The following is an 18350-nucleotide window of genomic DNA, read 5'->3' as shown; positions in this document are numbered from 1 at the left end:
GTTACCAAACTGTTGCTGTGCAGTATTCAAAAATCAACATTGGCCAGCGCTGCGGCTCACTAGGCTAATCCTCCGCCTAGCGGCGCCGGCACACCGGGTTCTAGTCCCGGTTGGGGCGCCGGATTCTGTCCCGGTTGCCCCTCTTCCAGGCCAGCTCTCTGCTGTGGCCCGGGAGGGCAGTGGAGGATGGCCCAAGTGCTTGGGCCCTGCACCCCATGGGAGACCAGGATAAGTACCTGGCTCCTGCCTTCAGATCAGCGCAGTGCGCCGGCCGCGGCGGCCATTGGAGGGCGAACCAATGGCAAAAAGGAAGACCTTTCTCTCTGTCTCTCTCTCTCACTATCCACTCTGCCTGTCAAAAAAAAAAAAACCAAAAAAACAAAAAACACAGCAGTGGCTCTCACCTTTCTAGAGCTGACTTCTCTGAGAATCTGACAGAAATTAAGCACGATTTCCCCAAAACATAAAGTACACATACAATGCATGTAATTCCAGCAGGGTGTGGGGTCCAGGACCACCTCCCCGTCTCCGAAGTCCTAGCATCTAGGTAAAGAACCTCTATATCAAGGAAAAGGCAGAGAAAATAAAAGAAAAGGCAAGATCTTCAACTTTAGCAACGGGAGGAAGGAAGGAAAGAAGGGAGGCGGGGAGAAGGAAGCGGAGGAGGAGCGAGAAACCACAAAAATCCAAAACCTGCCTTTTAAACAACGGGCAAACACACGACAAAACTAAGAACCCTCCTTGTACATTCCTAATGGAGCCTGCTAGGGACAGCACTGACAGGGACGGGAAGCAGAGCACGTGAACACTGCCGCCAAGGCATCCTGGGCGGCAGACACAGCCCCAGACCAGGGGGAGGCAGGGGCACCCGGGACCTCACACGGGGCTGTGCCCTCAATGGGAGGGCGACTCTGCAGAGCTATCAGCAACGCTCTCTCTACACCCAGAAACTCTAGCTCTGCCCATGTACCCTGGGAGACAGGCACAGGAAGCTTCACAGTGTCACTGATTTTAACAAAAATCCTAGAGTGTCAGTCGCTGGGGAAACGCAGGACTAGTGTGGGCCCAGAGCCGCTGCACATCGCGGTGCCAACGCGGCACGTGGACATGACGACGGAAAGGGCGGTTTCAGAAGCAGCAATGTGTTTCGCTGTCTCCGTCCCCCTCTGAAGCAGCCTCTCGGTTACACTCGTCTCCCTTCCACTGCACACATTCCAGCTGCACCCTCACGTCCACATTCCCACCGCAAACGTATTCAAACTACGCAGTCGGAGCGTGTGTGTGCAGACGCCCATCTAGCGAAAGCATACAGAAGTCAACTGCAGGGAGACCACCAGGTGCAGCGGGCCACTCCCCCAGGGGCTCCGAGCACGTGGGTCAGGTTTCAGGTCACAGAATGGTGATATTTTTTTAAAAAAGATTTTTTTTAAAAAAAGATGTTTGCATATTTGAAATGTTTCACAGTAATTAAAAGAAGTCCAGTGACTGGTTTTACCTCTACGCGTAACCATTTTCCTTTGCAATGGAAGAGGCAGATTTTCCCGCAGAAGGGCAGGGAGATGAAGCACTCGGAGGTCATGTGCTGCAGAAGAGAAAGCAAGGCTCTTTTATTACCGTCAGCTACACCACCGGCCAAACGGACCGCCGCGGCGCAGGCCGCTGAGCCATGTTCGATCTGGCTTCCCGTGGGCCCTTTCCTGTACAGGAGCGCTGGGTGGCTGCAGCAAGTGTTTTGGGGCTACAGTCCTCCTGCCCTGTGTTACTCATCCACGTGCTGATGCCAGCAAATCACCTGCTGTAAATCAGCACTGTTGCAACGTCTAAGGACGGGAGAGCCGGCAGGATTCCCTCCGGGTGACGAACCCGCCCAGGGGCAGGAGAGCAGAGCAGCCTGGGGGAAAGGCAGGAGGCTGGGCTGGCTGTCTGGGGTCTCTGCTTTCTATCATTAGATTCAAAGTAAAGTTTCATTGCAGAACAAAATGGACATCAACACAAATCTATGTGTTCAGGTGAGGGCCAGCCCGACAGACAGCAGCTCCTCCCCTTCTGGGGTGGCTTGGACCTGGGGTCCCGCCCATGGTCTCCACGGGTTCAGAGGGAACGTCTGTAATTTCCCAAAGGTGCCCGAGAGCACTAGGAAATGCCCAGCGTGCTCCTCGCCACAGAGCTCAGAAGCACATCCATGCACGTGAGGCCCGGGAGCCGGCCTCCCTGGGGGTCTCAGATGTCTCCAGGGCAGACTAACAAACTAAACTCAGCTACCGCCCTTGAGTTACAGGGGTGATATCTGCGAACAGGACTAGAGCTACAGGTGCAAAGCCCCTGTTCCAGACTGCGTCTGAATGCAGGTCTGAGGAGTCAGCTCCGGGCTATCTGCCCTGTGAACACTAGCCTATGTACCGCAAGGGATGCAGACGACTTGTCAAGTAACTGCCCATAGAGCCGAAACAGGAAGCCAGTCCCGGTGCCTCCCAGTGCCTGCGCTCTGCAGGTGAGGGGGAAGGGTCACTTCCAGGGACGAGGGCGTCATATGGAAGCGGCAGTAGGACTTAGTTGGAAATCACAGCATACTCTGGATTACAGCTACAATGCCCTCATGGAGGTAAGGAAACAACTTGGGAGACTTAAAACCGCTACAGATTCTGATTCAGAAAAGAAGTACTAGAGTTGAAGGGCAAGGAGCTTATGAATACACTTTGAACTGCAGAACCACATTCACCGGTGCCACAGGAACCAGGAGGAGCTCGGGAGGGAAGATGAGGGCAGAGGAGCGGAGAGTTCTAGCCTCCTCCTGAATTCCCCATTCCTCCTTTGCCCGAGGCAGAGGAACCAGCAGACAGTCCCAGGCAGCTGCACTGCGGGATCCCCAGCTGCATGTTATAAATAACACTTGCTCCATGCCAACTACTAGTCCTCGCGGCAACCCCACATGCAGACATGATCATTATCTTCATTGTGTAAGGCAGAAATCAGGGTTTTGCTTTTCTTTAAAGCTCTGGAGTCTGAGGCTCTCGCCTGCCATTCCAGACATTCTACCTCAAACTGCTGAGACATATTCCTACGTAAGCAGTTCAGAGAGCTGCTCTTGCTTGCAGCTTTGGGGCTGATTTCAGATGCAGGCCACCCCGTACCTTGCAGTGGAAGTAGTCCTCTATCTTATGCAGGAGGTCCGTGAGCTTGCTCAGACCCTTGCAAGGCACCTGGCAGTAGAGGGTTCCATCGGAGCAGATATTCGTTACCTTGACGTTGGTGTACATGGCGTCCACCTGAAAAAGACACAGCGAGAGTGCCTCAGAGCAGAAGGCAGCTCTCACCCACCTCAGGGCTCCTCTAAACCTCCGTTACACCTCTCTGCATTTTAAATCTTCTGTGTTGGAAACTAGGACAGAATGAAATTAGTAACGTAAGCAACAAAACTACCTTAACTGCCTTGGATCCAATCGTCTTGCAAGGCTAGAAATACCCTTAACTTTGGCTTATCCTGCCACTCCGCTCATTAGGAAGAAGAATTACTCCATGCAGGATGCTTCTTCAACATCAACAGGAGTGAAGTCAAAAAGTTCTCGCAGTGGGGCACACACTCGGCCTCGTGACCAGGACGCAGGCTGAGGTGCTGCAGCCGGTGCTGCAGCTTCTGTTAACGCAGACCCTGGGAGGCAGCACTGCCGCCGCCACTGGGTCCCTATTACCCAGCAGGAGACCGAAATTCAGTTCCCAGCTCCTGGCTTCAGCCACAGCCAGGGGCTTTTGGGAACATCTGGGGAGTGAACAAGCAGATAGGAGTTCTGTCTGTGCCTCTTAAATTTTATTATCAGCCTACTTCCTAAAACTGATTATGGTTTTTAAAAACTATAATCAAATAATTGATTTTAGCCATTTTTAGTCAAGTCATAAAGACAATTCACAGTTTTACTTATTATAATGTTTTCCCAATGTTTTCAATGAAGTCTTTAAAATGCTTTTAAATGATTTTAATGTCTCATCTTATTTTTTCTAAAGGCGCCGCGGCTCACTAGGCTTATCCTCCGCCTTGTGGCGCCGGCACACTGGGTTCTAGTCCCGGTCGGGGCACTAGATTCTGTCCCGGTTGCCCCTCTTCCAGGCCAGCTCTCTGCTGTGGCCAGGGAGTGCAGTGGAGGACGGCCCAAGTGCTTGCGCCCTGCACCCCATGGGAGACCAGGATAAGTACCTGGCTCCTGCCATCGGATCAGTGCAGTACGCTGGCCGCAGCGCGCTGGCCGCGGCGGCCATTGGAGGGTGAACCAATGGCAAAGGAAGACCTCTCTCTCTCTCTCTCTCACTGTCCACTCTGCCTGTCAAAAAAAAAAATTAAAAAAAAAAAGGTTTATTTATTTGAAAGGCAGAGTGACAGAGAGAGAGAGAGAGAGGGAGGGAGGAAGGGGAGAGGGGAGGGGGGGAGAGAGAGAAAGGGAGGGAAGGAGGGAGGGAGGGAGGGAGGGAGGAAGAGGGGGAGGGGGGAGGGGGAGGGGGGAAGGGGAGGGGGAGAGAGAGAGATATCTTCCATCTGCTGGCTCACTTCATAAATGCCTACAATAGCCAGGGCTGGGTCAAACCACAGTCAGGAGCCAGGAACTCCATCCGGGTCTCCCCTGTGGATGGCAGGGACCCAAATACTTGAGCCATCATCTGATGTCTCCCAGGATGCATATTAGTTGGAAGCCAGATTGGAAACCTAGTAGCTGTGACTGAGACCAGATACTCCGCTATGGAATGCGGGCATCCCAAGGGGCAGCTTAACCCACTGCCTTACAATACCTGCACCTCACCCTACTCTTTAGACCGGATATCCTGTAATCTGTTAAAAGGCTTCCTTCTTTCTGGAAATTTATGCTCTGCACATTTTAAAAATGCTAAATATAAAGATAATAATAAACATCTTCATGTATCTGATGTTCCCTTCCTTTTAAAAGATTTATTTATTTATTTAAAGAGTGATGGAGGGAGGGAGGGAAGGAGGGAGGAGGAGGGGGAAGGAGAAGGAGGGGGAAAGAGAGGGGGAGGGAGGAAGGGGGGAGGGGGAGGGGGAGGGGAGAGAGGTCTGTCTTCCATCTTCTGGTTCATGACCCAACTAGCCACAACAGCTGGGCTGGGCCAGACCAAAACCAGGAGCTAGGAGCTCCAATGGAGTCTCCCACATGGGTGGCAGGACCCAAGTACTTGGCCCATTTTCTGTTGCTTTGCCAGGCACATTAGCAGGGAGTTGGGCTGGAAGTGGAGCGGCCAGCACTCAAACTGGCGCTTCACTATGGGATGCCAGTGTCACAAGCGGTAGCTTAGTCCACTGTGCCACAACGCTGGCTCCTAATTTCCCCTTCTTTCATATTATCTTCTCCTATTATCTTTGCAGAAATTTCCTGTAAAATTAGCATATGTTCACTGAATAAAATGGAAAAAAATCCAATTCCTAAGAAATAATTACTACTGATTTAGCGGCATCTTTTTCCCTTCTGGCTCAGCCCTGCCCCCCCCCCCCCTTTTGTCTCAATATATATGTTATCTCTGTCCACAGGTAGCACAAACGGTGCAGCATCCTTTGTGGATGGTTTCCTCTTGCCAGTGGGGATCCCAGGGGTTGGTACCTGGAGGTGAACCTTCAGGGACTTGTCGCACGCGGCCTTCAAGCAGGTGGCATTGATATTGATGTCGTCTTCTCCTGAGGTGTCGTACAGCACCACAAGTGGGATCTCAGACTGGTCGAGGACCTCCACTGCAAAGATCTTTCCACAGGTCAGGGACTCGACCACCTTCACAACATCAGGGTCGTCGCTCACGACTTCCAGTCCTGGAAAACACGAAGCATCCTCACCTCCACTCGGGAACAAAACCACTTACGATGGACCGATCGGTTGGTCTGTTTAGACCACTTATTAAAATCGTGGGTCTCCCAGAAAATTGTTAATTTTGTATATGTGCTGCTGAAGCGAGCACGTAAGATTGTTAAATTTTGTATGGAAGCTTTGTTTCACAGTTTTCTTTAACCTTACCCATCTGCACTGCAGAGTTTTAAAAGTAAGTGAATGTCATTTGAATGATACACTAAGGTAAGTAATCGCAGAACAATTAGAAAAATTGATCCATCACAATTTCTACATGAGAACTCTTTTACTTTATATACAAATACATTTTTAAACTAAAAAGTGATATATATCATGTATATATCATATATATATCTTATATATGGCTATTGATTATGTGTATTTGCGATTTCCTTCCTAAAACTCTATCCTTGATTTTTGCATTTCCTAATTAAATACATATAAACAGTTTTCACTTAAAAACATTTATTTGAAAGGGAAACATGAGAGATTTCCCAGTGGCTGGTTCACTGCCCAAACCCACAACATCTTGGGCTGTCCAAAGCCAGAAGCCAGGAACTCAGTCTGGGTCTCCCACTGGAGACATAGGTGACAGGGACCCAAGTACTTGGGCCATCACTTGCTGCCACCCAGGTTGTGCATTAGCGGAAGCTGGAATCGGGAGAGAAGCCAGGACTAGAACCCAGGCACTCTGATATGGGATGCAAGTGACTTAATTGCTATGCTAAGTGCCCAGCCCAATACAATTTATTTTTTCTTATAAAATGAACATGCACTTCCCGGAAGTCAAGACAACCACTTTTCTTTTTTTTAAGTACACCATTATGAGTCCAGAACACCAAAGAACCTTCTGATTTATCAAATACAGATTAAATGGTGTTTAACCTAACACAGGTATTAGGTGAGTTCAGCTGTAGTCCAATGACCCTTTCTAAAATCTGTGCTTCTATATACACCTATAGAAGCAACTTCCACCAGCCCGTCATCTGCCCGATGGAACTGTGCCCCTCATTCCTGTGATCTCCCCCCAGATCTGCAGAAGAAATTCCCAGACTCCTCCTGAGCCACTCCTCTTGCTCTGTCCCTGCCACAGAGCTCGCAGCTCTCCTCAAACCTCCCCCTGCAGCATCCTGGTTCTCGTTCCATGCTCTTGACGCGTTCTCTTCAGGCACTTCCAACAGTGTCTAGCAGGCTTTTCAAACGACTTCAGGTTTGTCTCATGGACAGAGTCCACGCCAGCTGCCCGCCCCAGGACTCGCCCCAGCTGGGAAGGGGCAGCTCCTCTGACTCAGGAGAGCAGGATCCTCCTCTGCACTAAGCCACGCCCTCTCGGCCCAGCTGCTCTCGGGGTCCTCCACACCGCTCACCGGGCCAGGTCACTCACACCCCCTCCAAGGGGAAGAAGCTCCGCCTGGCGGGATGCTGCCCGGGACCCACAGCCGAACGTGGGCTCGGGCACACCAGGAGTGCTGCAGTCACCTCACAAGCTGACCCAATCCCACGATGCAGGGCTTCGTTTAGTCATTACTGAGTTGTTGGAACAGAAAGAAAAAACTTCTCTACCACGGGCAGTAGACATTCTAATTAAATATAATAAGCATATACAGTATTTAAATGTAATATATGAAGAATATATTAAACATGAATTTGCTTAAATATGTCAAGAAATAACCCATTATAGCACCATCTCGAGACCCCGCATCCATTTTAGGATTTAACCTCCCCAGAGTACACCGGTAAAATCCTACCAAAATGAAGAGTTTGTAAAAGAGTTCCTCTTACCTGCTAGCTTACACTTTGTAGCTTGGAATGACAGTGAACAGAACTTTGAGTTCAATTTGTATGCTTTGCTCTTTTCAACACTTTCACTAAACCCATAGTCAACATAGCATACCTAATGATAAACAAAACAAAACAAAATGTTTAGGCTCAGAGCTCTTCATCCTCACTCAGAAAGTCATCTGACTGTGGTGGGGGTCTGGGCTGGCAGTAAGGCACCTGTGACCCGCACTGGTAGTGCCTGGGTTCTGGTCCTGGCCCCAGCTTCCTCCTAATGCAGACTCTGGGAGGCGGTGCTGATGGCCAAGTGACTGGGTTCCTCACTCACACAGGAGCCCTGGATTGAGTTTCCACTGCCTGGCTTCAGACTGGCCCAGCCCCAGGCATCTGAGGAGTGAACCAGCTTATGGGAACTTGCTCTCTCTCTCTCTCTCTGCCTTTCAAATATATAATAAGTACATTTAAAAAAATTACTTGATTCATTTAATTGGCTCAATTTATTCTACAATCCACAAGTTCAGTGGCCCCATAGCTGCCTGGACAAAGCCAGGGCCTATCCCAAAAGAAAAGGCTGGGGTTGGGGTCAGGCAACCAGGGCTCCCAGTTTCGGGTCCCAGTCCTCCACTTCTCTCCTATCATCAGGAAGGAAGGACAAGGCAAGGCCGCTCAACTCCGAGGCTACGCCAGTTTCTCAGGAGCACCCCTGCCAGGTTCCACCAGCTCGGCTGCCCTGCCTCCGCTCTCTTTGTTAACATCACGGTGCCTGTGTCACCTTCTTTCTTGAGTGACGGGTGCCCCCCTGTTCCTTGCGCAGCAGCGTTTTTTGCAGAGGGCATCCTTCCCACGGCATTTTGCAGACTCTAGCTCCCCAGGGCAGCGTCTGTGATGTTCAGCCCTCCACTGTTGTGACGCTTTGGGTTGAGTGCACAGTGGCGCCGTGGACAGACAACATGGGCTTCTGCGCCGAAACAACAGGAACTCCTCTGGTCACTCAGGCTGTGAAGCAGGGTGGAGCCTTGACCCAGGCTCAGCAAAAGGTCCCAAGCATGCTGGCCAGGGTTCCACGTTTGCAGAAACCTGCAGGACTTTTCCTCACCAGTAGCACAGATCCTTACAAGCCTGGATGTTATTTTATTTATTCATTTTTCTATTTGAAAAACAGAGTGACAGAAAAATGACGGGGGATGGAGAGTGGGGAAGATATCTTTTTTCTGCTGGTTCACTTCCCAAATGACCAAACAGCAAAGCCAGGAGCCAGGAACTCCATGTGGGTCTCCCAAGAGGGTGGCAGAGACCCAAGTACTTGAGCTATCGTCAGCTAGGGTGTGCATTAACAGGAAGCTGGACTGGAAGCAGAGGTGGGACCCCATCCCAGGCATTCCAACACAGGACGCAGGGGTCCCAAGGGGTGGTTTAACCTGCTGCGCAAGAACACCCACCCCTGGTTATTATTTTTAGAGTACTTAGTGAACTTTTAGTTGAAAAGGACTGTCTAAACAAAGCATTCCTTTTGAGAAAAATTAAATCTAGAAACATTAAGTGGTGGTTTAGAATAATAACAGAATCTGGGGGGAAAGTGTTCAAAACCTAGTATGTGTCTCTAGTCAAAGCAGATGATGGTTCTTTAAAAAAAGAAGAAGAAGAAGAAAACAAAGGCTCGGCATGCTAGGAAGTACCAGGCAACACGGAGGCAAGGGTCTGTCACTTTCTGCAGGAAAATCAAGGACCACAGGCCAGCCTCCCAGTGCCTAGACTGTGGTACCAAATATACTCAACACAAATCCTCCCAGTGGAGAAGCAAAGGTGAGAGGAGCAGCAGAGACCACGCACTCCTTGCCCTACCCCGGGATACGTGGGCCTGCAGGACCTGGCCACCTCTTAGAGTCCACCCCTGACTCAACACTGCCTTGCTCTAGGCCACCGGCCAGGCCCTCGCGTCAGGCATGAATGCGAGTCCACTTCTCCCCTACTGAAGCAGCACCTGCTCTTCCTTCTCTGGCCTCAGGGTCCAGGGGGCCTGCAAGTCCTTTTCCAGCCATCTTGCTACCAGCAACCTGGATTCTGCCCTTCCAAGACCCGGCATGGAGACAGTGGGACGTGACCTCGGGGAAACGCAGACGGCTTCTTAGCACAAGGCCAGGCCGGAGAGTGACAGCTCCCAAGTCCTCAGCGGGGTCCTGTAGTGTTCGCAGTTGCTGCTTTTTCATCACACAGCACCACATGCTTGTTTATAAAACACCTGTCGCTACGTTGCCCGGTGTGACTCTGACCACAGCCAGCCCTGCCCTATGTCCTGCACTCTGTGAGGGCCGGGTACCTTCTGGTGCCCGGGGATCAGCACCAGCAGGCTCCCAGACCTGCCACTGGGCTCCAGTCCCTTCCTGGTCCTCTGCTGCCACCAAGAGGCCAGCGGTCTCACATGCCATCTGAGTAACCAACACACACCCCAGGGGGTGGAGATCCCAGCGGGGTGCCCACAGGCTCCTTCTATTCCCCAAGGATCCACAACTGGAAAGCAAAGAGGAAAGCAGTGCCTGCTGCCAGACACAGTTCAGCGCAAGAGAAACAAGCAGCTGGGATTTCTCCCAATAAATCTGCTCTGTCAGCTTCACAAGGATGGTGGGAACAAGGCAGACCAGGATGGCCTTAGCCGCGCTGTCTTACGCACTACCACCGCAGCAGACAAGGAGCCGCCTTCCTTATCCCCAACACCCACCCTGAAGTGCAGGCGGCCGCCTCACCCCCGGTTCTCCTTCCCTTTGGCCACCCTTAACTGCTCTCTGCTCCTCTTCTGCCTGCCATCTAGAAGCCCAAGAGTCTCAGGGCCCGGTCCTGGGCCTTTCTCCTTCAGTGGGCATTCTTTCCCAGGGGCTAGCACCTGGTCCCACGACTTCAAGTAGCACCTGTGTGCTGACCCCTGCCGACCTGATGTATCTCCAGCCTCGCTTCTCCCTAGCGCCAAACTCCCCATGTGAAATCTCAAAGCTATCTTCCCACTACACAGGTCCCACAAAGTTCTCGAGTCTCCCCCATACTGATTCTTCTCCCTGACTTGCCAATCACAACCAGTGGCTCTAGCAGCTGCGCCCAGTCTTCTCTTTTGCTTACCTCCTGTCAGTTCTACCTCCAAACACATCCTGAACTGTCCCACCACCCCTGAGCCCACGACTGCACCCCACTTCAGGTTACAGGTAGCAGCCTTCCTTCCTCCACGCCACTGCCGTCCACTCCCCACAGTGGCACCGGAAGCCCCCGTGCACACGTGGCAGCACGTCACCATTCCCGCCCTTCCTATCACAGAAGCTGGCTGTTTCCTTCAGGGCACTGAGACCCTTCCATCTGCTCCCTGGATACTGCTTTATTGTCTTTATTTCTCACTAGGACATAAGGTCTGCAGAACAAGGGTCCGTCTGTTTGTTCTATGCTCTACAACAGTGAGGACTGAGTTAAAAGTCCCTATGACGCTAACACTAACATGATGACCGCATCTGATTTTACGGGTAAGGAGTCAGAGAAGTACAGTGGCTTCCCCCAGGTCACATGTCTAGAAAAGGCAGAGCCGAGTCTTAGACTCAGGCTACCTCACTCCAGGGCGTAATGTGCCAAAGCAGAGGCAGAGGCCATGGCAGAGGCTCCAGGACCAGCCCTGGGACCCCGAGACAGGCAGAGACGCCGGCAGGTCTCTGCATCACCCACTGCAGGCAGTGCTGCACTGGTAATGGGTCACTGGCATCCATGTGTGGTTCTTCTCTCCCTAAGAAACCCTCAAATAGCTTGGCTTTTGCTCAACTTTCAAAGGGGAGTGGGGGACAGAAGTCATCTGGGAACATCTGGGGACAGTTATCCCCTGTCAGCTAGAGGCTCAGAGGAATGGAGGGACCTGACCGAGGACACACAACCACAATGGGCAGAGACACGATGAATGCCCAAGCCACCAATCACGGCCCTGTGCTCTCCACTGGTCCAGCGATCAGCTTGCCCTGTGGCTCCTTCCAGATATTTCTCGAATAACCACTGAATATACCCCAAATCACCACCCTATACTCAGGATCCAGGGCATTTCCACTGCCCTCAAAAGGTCCCTCTCGCCCTTGAATTAGCCTGCTCCACTTCCTGCCCTCATCACTGGTCTGACTCCCTCACAGCCGGCGGGTCTTCACCTGCCCTCAGGTATCATGCACACGGAAGCCTACGGTGTTACATGCCTGTGTCTGCGGTTTGCCCGTGTGGTTGTGCGCATCAGTGGTGCATTGCTTTTCATTGTTGAATGGCACTCCACGGTAGGAATAAACTACAGTTCGCTCAATCACCTCTGGTGAACACCTGGGCTGTTTGTGGCTTGGCAGTGCCAGAAAGCCGCTAGGGACACACGCGCGCCGGCCTTCTCGAGGGTCTGTTTTCATTTTTCCTGGACAAATGCTTAGGGCTCCAATGTCAAGCGTTCATAAGACACCGCCAGACTGTCTTCTAATTTTCAGATTGTCAAAGTTAGGCAAATTACTCAAAAGTTGTGTCTGTGGATTTGGTCAAGGAGTCTCCTACATTTCCCTGGGGGTGGGAAAGGATGGCCAGGTAGCTGAGATGGACTTACTTCTGGAGATGGGCAGGGCCTATCCCTCTCTGACCACCTGTGCTGGGCTGGGCAGGGGTTTCAGCAGCGAGTGACTGATGGGCTCAAGCCTGGGTGCTGGGACTGCTCATCCACACTGGTGACAAGTGGGATTACTGGCTGGGGCAAACGGGGTGCATGGGGCCGATTCTGTCTTACAGAATAGAGGCTGCAGAAACAGAAGTGTGTGTCCTGGCTTACACAAGCTAGAGGAAGCCCGACGGCCTCTGGACACATCTCTCCCGGCACCTGGGAGTGCCCCAGACAAACATTAGGGACCATGCACTTGGGAGACAAGGGCCTCTCCATCAACCGTCCTTCCCAGCGAGAAGGCAGGGACACATGCAACTCTGTACGTGCCTTTCCTTCCAGGGAAGGGGAACGTTCTAAGAATCAAGACAGAAAAGACCCTCTTCTCTCCCCAGACCCTCCACAGATGGCCACGAAGCTCGTGCAGTTCACGAACAGCTCCGCCAGGAGACCCCACTACCCTCGGCAGAACTCTGCCTTGAAGGCAAGGGTGCTCTGCTTCCTGGGCTCTGCACTGAGGGCAGAGGGTGACCTCCAGGACTGGGGCCAAGCGCCCGGACACGGGGGGCAGCTCCTGGAGGAGGACCAGGGTCCTGGCCACAGCAGGGGGAGAGAAGAGGGGTACCCCCTCTGACCTATGCTGCTTCTTTCACTCCAGAGCACGGCCCTGGCAAGAAGCCTTCCGGGCTGTGGTCAGCAGCACACAGCACCTTTTCCTGCCTCGACCACGGCCACGGGTGCGCCCAGGGAGGTTTTCTGAGATGCTATGACTGCCACTGACTTAGAAGCTACCAAGGGTGCGTTTTCAGATACCAGCTTTTCAGCGCCTGGAGAAAACCACATCCAGTTAGAAGAGACGTGACGGGAGAAACCACCCCTACATCCGGGGACTGACACATGCGTCTGCACACGCACAGACAGAGCGGCAGTGCTTGCCTTTATCTTGCTTTCTTCCGTGGAGACGACCTGCGCCCGTAGCCAAGTGTCCTCCTCTGCGTTTACGGCCAGCAGCTGCCCCACGTGCACGGCCTGCACTGGTGTGACATTAGGGTTCTTGCTGTAATACTCCTTCATCTCGTCTTCCATCAGCTCCTGGGCGGCAGAATAGTCTTTGCCCACATACCTGAATCCAAGGAGGAAACACACGTGAAGCAGCCCTGAGGAGGACCAAGCACAGGAATTTGCTACCGTCACCCTGCAGAGTTCTCCTCTGCCATCTCGCACTCCAGCCTCAGCCCTGGGAGCACCAATGGGGAGGGGAGCACACACTTGGTGAACCTTCACCTCTGGAAAATGGAAGATGTGCTACCGTAGAGAGTGGGCAAGACCAGACGTGGCCTGACACAGCGCACGACACAGCAACCCCCAGACAGCACAGGGATGAGCAGGCTGAGCAGAGACCCAGGGAAGGGATGGGACGGAGAGACTGCAGGCCACCGAGACACCACGGGAGGCCAGACGTGCAACAGTGACCTGGGATCATCGTGGTTTACTGAGAAGAGGATCTAGTGGGTAACTCTGGCCTAACTAAGGCTGGGTCTGAATAGGCTGCGGGCTCTGAAAAGCAGTGCAATTTTACTAGAGTAAAAGCCACGCCTTAAAATCACTAAAAATCACCACCATGAAACAACTCCTCCAGAAAACTACTGAAGAACTGCAGCAAAATGCCAAAATCTGATACTTTTAAAAGAAGCACACGCCGCAGCCAAGGTCTCTCCCGCCTCCTGTGCCTTCTGGGAGGCGTTTTCCCCGGAATACACCCCATCTTTCTCTGTCCTTTTCTGAGGCTGACAACTGCAGTCAGCTCATCCTACTTCATGTTATCAAAACGTACTCCTTTCCTTTCTGCCACACACAGGCCGTGGGTTTCCTGACTTTCAGTCCTCGACAGACAAGCGCATCGAGGGCCTCCCTGCAGGATGTGAAACCTGGCAACCAAGTCCGGGTCGTGAAGCAGTAGGGCTGCCTCGGCCACAGAGGAAGCCTCTCTCGAAGCAGTGGCTGCTTTACCACTGAACATTGCATGGGTTTTATTCCTTCCAGAAGCAGCAGGAGGAGCGTTGCCATACTCCATCATGTACACTTACTGAGCCTTGCAAATGCCAAGGTACTGCCTGGAATGCGGTTTCCCTGGGCTCTGAAACTAGCAGGCCCTGGATTCTGCTCCAGTGCCGGCTTCCGTGGTCCTGGAGCCTCACAGGGCTGCCCTGCTGCAGTGCTGCCACAGCCCCGGGAGCTCCACTCACAGAGGCAGGGCAGGGGCCTGTGGGAGGTGGTGGGCTCAGGGCAGGCTCCGGGAGGGGAGGGGTGAGAAGCGGCACCATCTACACTCTGTGGCAACCAGGAGAGGAGGAGGGCTACGGGCGTGAGTGAGGATGGGGGATGGCGTTACAGAGGGTGTGAGAATGGTAATGACAAGAATGAGGTCATCCGTTGACCAGATCACTGAGCAAGGGGCAAACAATTATGAATAGGCCGATTTAGGTCTGGCATAAATACAGAGCTGATTTTTGAGACTGGAGACAGCCAATTCCTATGTTGGATCTGAGGGGCTTGCCACAGCACCGCTCAGGGCCCTTTAAACGCAGAAGCCCCAGCTTCCAGTGCCTGTGGCCTGCCTGGGACACACAGGTGCAGAACAGCACATCTGGCCAGAGTCTGCCACGTATGGAGGCAGGGAGATGAGTTCATGATCTAGGGTCCACCTAAAGCCAGACACTACCTATCATGCTTGCTGGTCTGGCTGGAAATGTAAGAATGCTGAATCCAGGATCCAAACTTACACTGGAAAAAGTCATGAAAGAATCTGCAGGCCCTGAACCCAACCCTCCTACTGAAGACCTAGACCTAGTCCAGATTCCAGCCAGTCCTTGCTACCAAGTCAGAAATGACGTGACTGACCCAGCCTAGGGCTGGGTGCCTGGGGCCTGGCAGTGTCCCCAGTGATTACTGGTAGTAGATATCAAAGGTTCCTGTCCACGCAGGGAGATCCAGGTTGCTTTCTGATGTCTAATGGCCGAAGGGAGCTGTGTGCCCTTCAGTATATGAGGGGTACTTCAAAACACTCATGGGAAATGCAGTTAAATGTCTGCATCATGTAGTTTCTCCGGGAGCCCTAGTGTCTGGAGTTGGACTGTTTGTCATAGCTGCAGCTATCATTAGAGATAACAACCCCTCTTCCCAGGCAGTGGGGGCCAGGGCTCCCATGATTAGAGACTCGTGTTTCACATAAGAAGGCAGCGTTCAGCTATTTTGATTTGCAGGAAATTCTCCACAGCACCAGATCAGTGGTGGTATCCCTGTGTGTGTGCGTGTGTGTTGGGGGAGGGAGGGACTTGCTGTTTTCATGGAGTAGGTATTGCTTTTCAATCATCACCACTCCAATTTCCAGAACTCCCACTAGCCTCTTCCCATGAGAACTCCTGACATTAAGACGCTATTGTGATCACCTCACTGTCGTTCTACAGAACCAGGAAACTGGCATTCTTTCCTCAGCCCCAGCACCCACCACAACAGCACCCAGGGAACTAGAAAACGCAGCTTGCCTGATCACCACTTCATTCGTGTTGCTCAGTTCAACCACCAGGACCGATGGGGACGCCTCGGTGGGGATGACCAACGGCGGCACTGTCACGGCCTCCGCAGAGACCTCGGCACTTTCAGCGATGTTCTCCTCAATCTGCAGATACTCCTGCTCAACCATAGACTTGATATCGCAATTGCTCTGGGCTTGCCCGGCTTCCTTCGGGGTCGTGTTGGCGGGAGCAGGGAGCTTGGCATACAGAATGGCCTTCTGTGGGTTTCCCGAGATGTAGTCCACGGTGCACACGTCAGCCAGCGAGGCGAGGTTCTTCAAGGCATCCTCGGGGAACTTCACTTTGTAGACGTCCTCAAAGGCCTTGGGGAGCGCGCTGGCCCACAGGCCGCTCGAGTACTTCCCCAGCAGCTCGGCCACTTTCCCCTTAAAGTCCTCAGGCATAGTGGCCGGGCTTCCTCTCACCATGGGCGCTTTGGGAGATGGTGGCAAGGGCTGGGGCACTTTCTCAGCATCCGGTTCGCTTCTCAGCGGCTGCTTTCTCTTGGCTGGATAAAGCAGTGAATCCTGGCCAGCACTGTAGGGCTTTTCCACCTGCAAAATTTTAAATAAAGCATGACAGACATCTCAGTGGCTGGAAACAACCCAAAAAACATATGAGTGTGTCTTAAATTTGAGAGCAACGCTCTTTTAAAGACCAAGAGAACATAAAAGCACACCCTTTATTCTTGTAGGTGATTAAGAATTTAATGCATTGCCTCCACTTGCAGATAACAAGGGCCACATTCCGGAAACAGGAGACTAAGAAAGCCTTCACTTCACTTGGGAGGTGCCTGGACTTAGGTGCTTCTGCCCTGGACATGGCCCTCACGTGGTCTCGGCCAAAGCCAGAGCATCAGCTTACAAACCTGACTGTGCTTAGGGGGACGTGGAGCTGTGGAGCTGTGAAAAGGTGTCAGAACTGCCAGGAATAAGCCACGGGGAAGAGAACCAGGAGAAATTTCCACAACATAGGAGCCCCATTCCCTCTTCTTCCCGCAATGGCCAGACAAAAGCCTCTGCTTTTTGTTCTTTCGGAGAGAGCTGCCCTGGTCTGGGGTGGGGGAGAGGGTCAGGTGCAGTTTTCAAGGCAAGCACAACAGAAAGTGGGCAGCAAGTGTGGTTACTGCCCAGACAGTGTTGGAAACACCGGCGCGTGGGTGCCAGCAGGCCCTGACTCTGCGCAGTGTGCTCGTGGGGCACAGCTGGATGCTGCCTTTTCAAGTAAGCAAGAGAAACCGGCGTATGATCCCGTTTTTACCCTAAGTTCTAGGCCTTTCTACTACTAGAACCAAAGTACAGGCTGCAGCCCAATGCAACTCACAGCTCATGACCTAAGAATAATGTTTATATTTTTAAATGATTAGAAAAAAAAATCAAAAGAATGATTACATCACGATATGTGAAAATCACATAGAATCCCATATACAATAGTGTCTCATGGAACACAGGTTCGTTTGTTAATTTGTGTTTTCTATGGCTGCTTCTACATGACAATGGCAGAGGTGAGTTGCTGTCACAGACTGTGTGTGACAGTTGCCCAGTTTTTGGCCTGCGAAGCCTGGAACATTTACTATCTGACCCTTTACTAAACAGTTTCCCCAAAGCTGTACTAAATCATTAGACTGAAGTGAACATTCATGGCCTTCTGGGAGGTTCCTATTTTATCAGATCCTATTCAGCTGCTCGTTAGCTGTAACATAAGCCCTGAGGAGGATCCACTGGGTGATAACGCAGGCCTACAAGAGGCCCCACCTGGACCCAGCAGAGCAGCACTGTAAAGTACACGGGAGGGCACTCATGGACAGAGAATAATGACTCTGTTTACTTCACTCTCACATCACGCCTCAGAAGAATTTAAATGTGTATAAAGAAAGAAGGTGAGGCTGGTGCTGTGGTTCAGCAGGTTAAAGCCCTGGCCTGTAGTGCTGGCAACCCATATGGGTGCTGGTTCGAGTCCCAGCAGCTCCACTTCTGATCCAGCTCCCCGCTAATGTGCATGGGAAAGCAGCAGAGGATGGCCCAAGTTCTTGGGCCCCTGCACCACCCACGTGGAGGACCCAGAAGAAGCTCCTGGCTCCTGGTTTTGCATCTGCTCAGCTCCAGCCATTACAGCCATTTCGGGAGTGAACCAGTGGATGGAAGACCTCTCTCTCTCTGCCTCTGCCTCTCTGTAACTCTGCCTTTCAAATAAATAAAATGAATCTTTAATGGAAAAGAAGAAGAAATCATCTTACCAGAGCAGAGCTTCACTAAGTGAAAGACAGTTTGACATTACAACACATTACTGCTAGTCTGACCATACATTCCAGGTGATCCATAGAGAGTGAACCACGCTAATATAAATACAGAACTTCCGGTTTTCCTCCTCATTCCTCTGTGCTTCAGTGCTGAGGACTGAGGGGAGGCTCCATGGCGAGAGTGAGCAGCGGCGACCGGGGCAGTGTTAGCAGCTGCATCAGTGGTGGCCTTTTGCTGGCACCTGTTACACTCCGGATGGCATATTACTAGAGCACCAAAA

General features: G+C 52.1%; 1 protein-coding gene across 6 annotated transcripts in view; it reads right to left on the bottom strand.

Moving 5' to 3' along the window:
• TDRD7 (tudor domain containing 7) overlaps positions 1–18350 on the bottom strand; it is a 71613-nt gene that overhangs the window by 17146 nt on the left and 36117 nt on the right. For all 6 annotated transcript variants that reach the window (XM_051856279.3, XM_089318637.1, XM_070054746.2 and 3 more), the window contains 6 exons: positions 15801–16384; positions 13192–13378; positions 7620–7731; positions 5601–5803; positions 3132–3266; positions 1496–1582 (listed from right to left, as the gene is read on the bottom strand). In XM_051856279.3, coding sequence (XP_051712239.3) covers positions 1496–1582; positions 3132–3266; positions 5601–5803; positions 7620–7731; positions 13192–13378; positions 15801–16384 — 1308 coding nt within the window. The remainder of the gene's footprint in view (positions 1–1495; positions 1583–3131; positions 3267–5600; positions 5804–7619; positions 7732–13191; positions 13379–15800; positions 16385–18350) is intronic.

The sequence above is a fragment of the Oryctolagus cuniculus genome, chromosome 1 (assembly GCF_051225735.1).
Source record: "Oryctolagus cuniculus isolate XC-2025 breed Fujian yellow rabbit chromosome 1, ASM5122573v1, whole genome shotgun sequence".
Taxonomy (NCBI): domain Eukaryota; kingdom Metazoa; phylum Chordata; class Mammalia; order Lagomorpha; family Leporidae; genus Oryctolagus; species Oryctolagus cuniculus.
The sequence above is the reverse complement of the archived record's forward strand: the minus strand, read 5'-3'. Positions and strand labels throughout refer to the sequence as shown.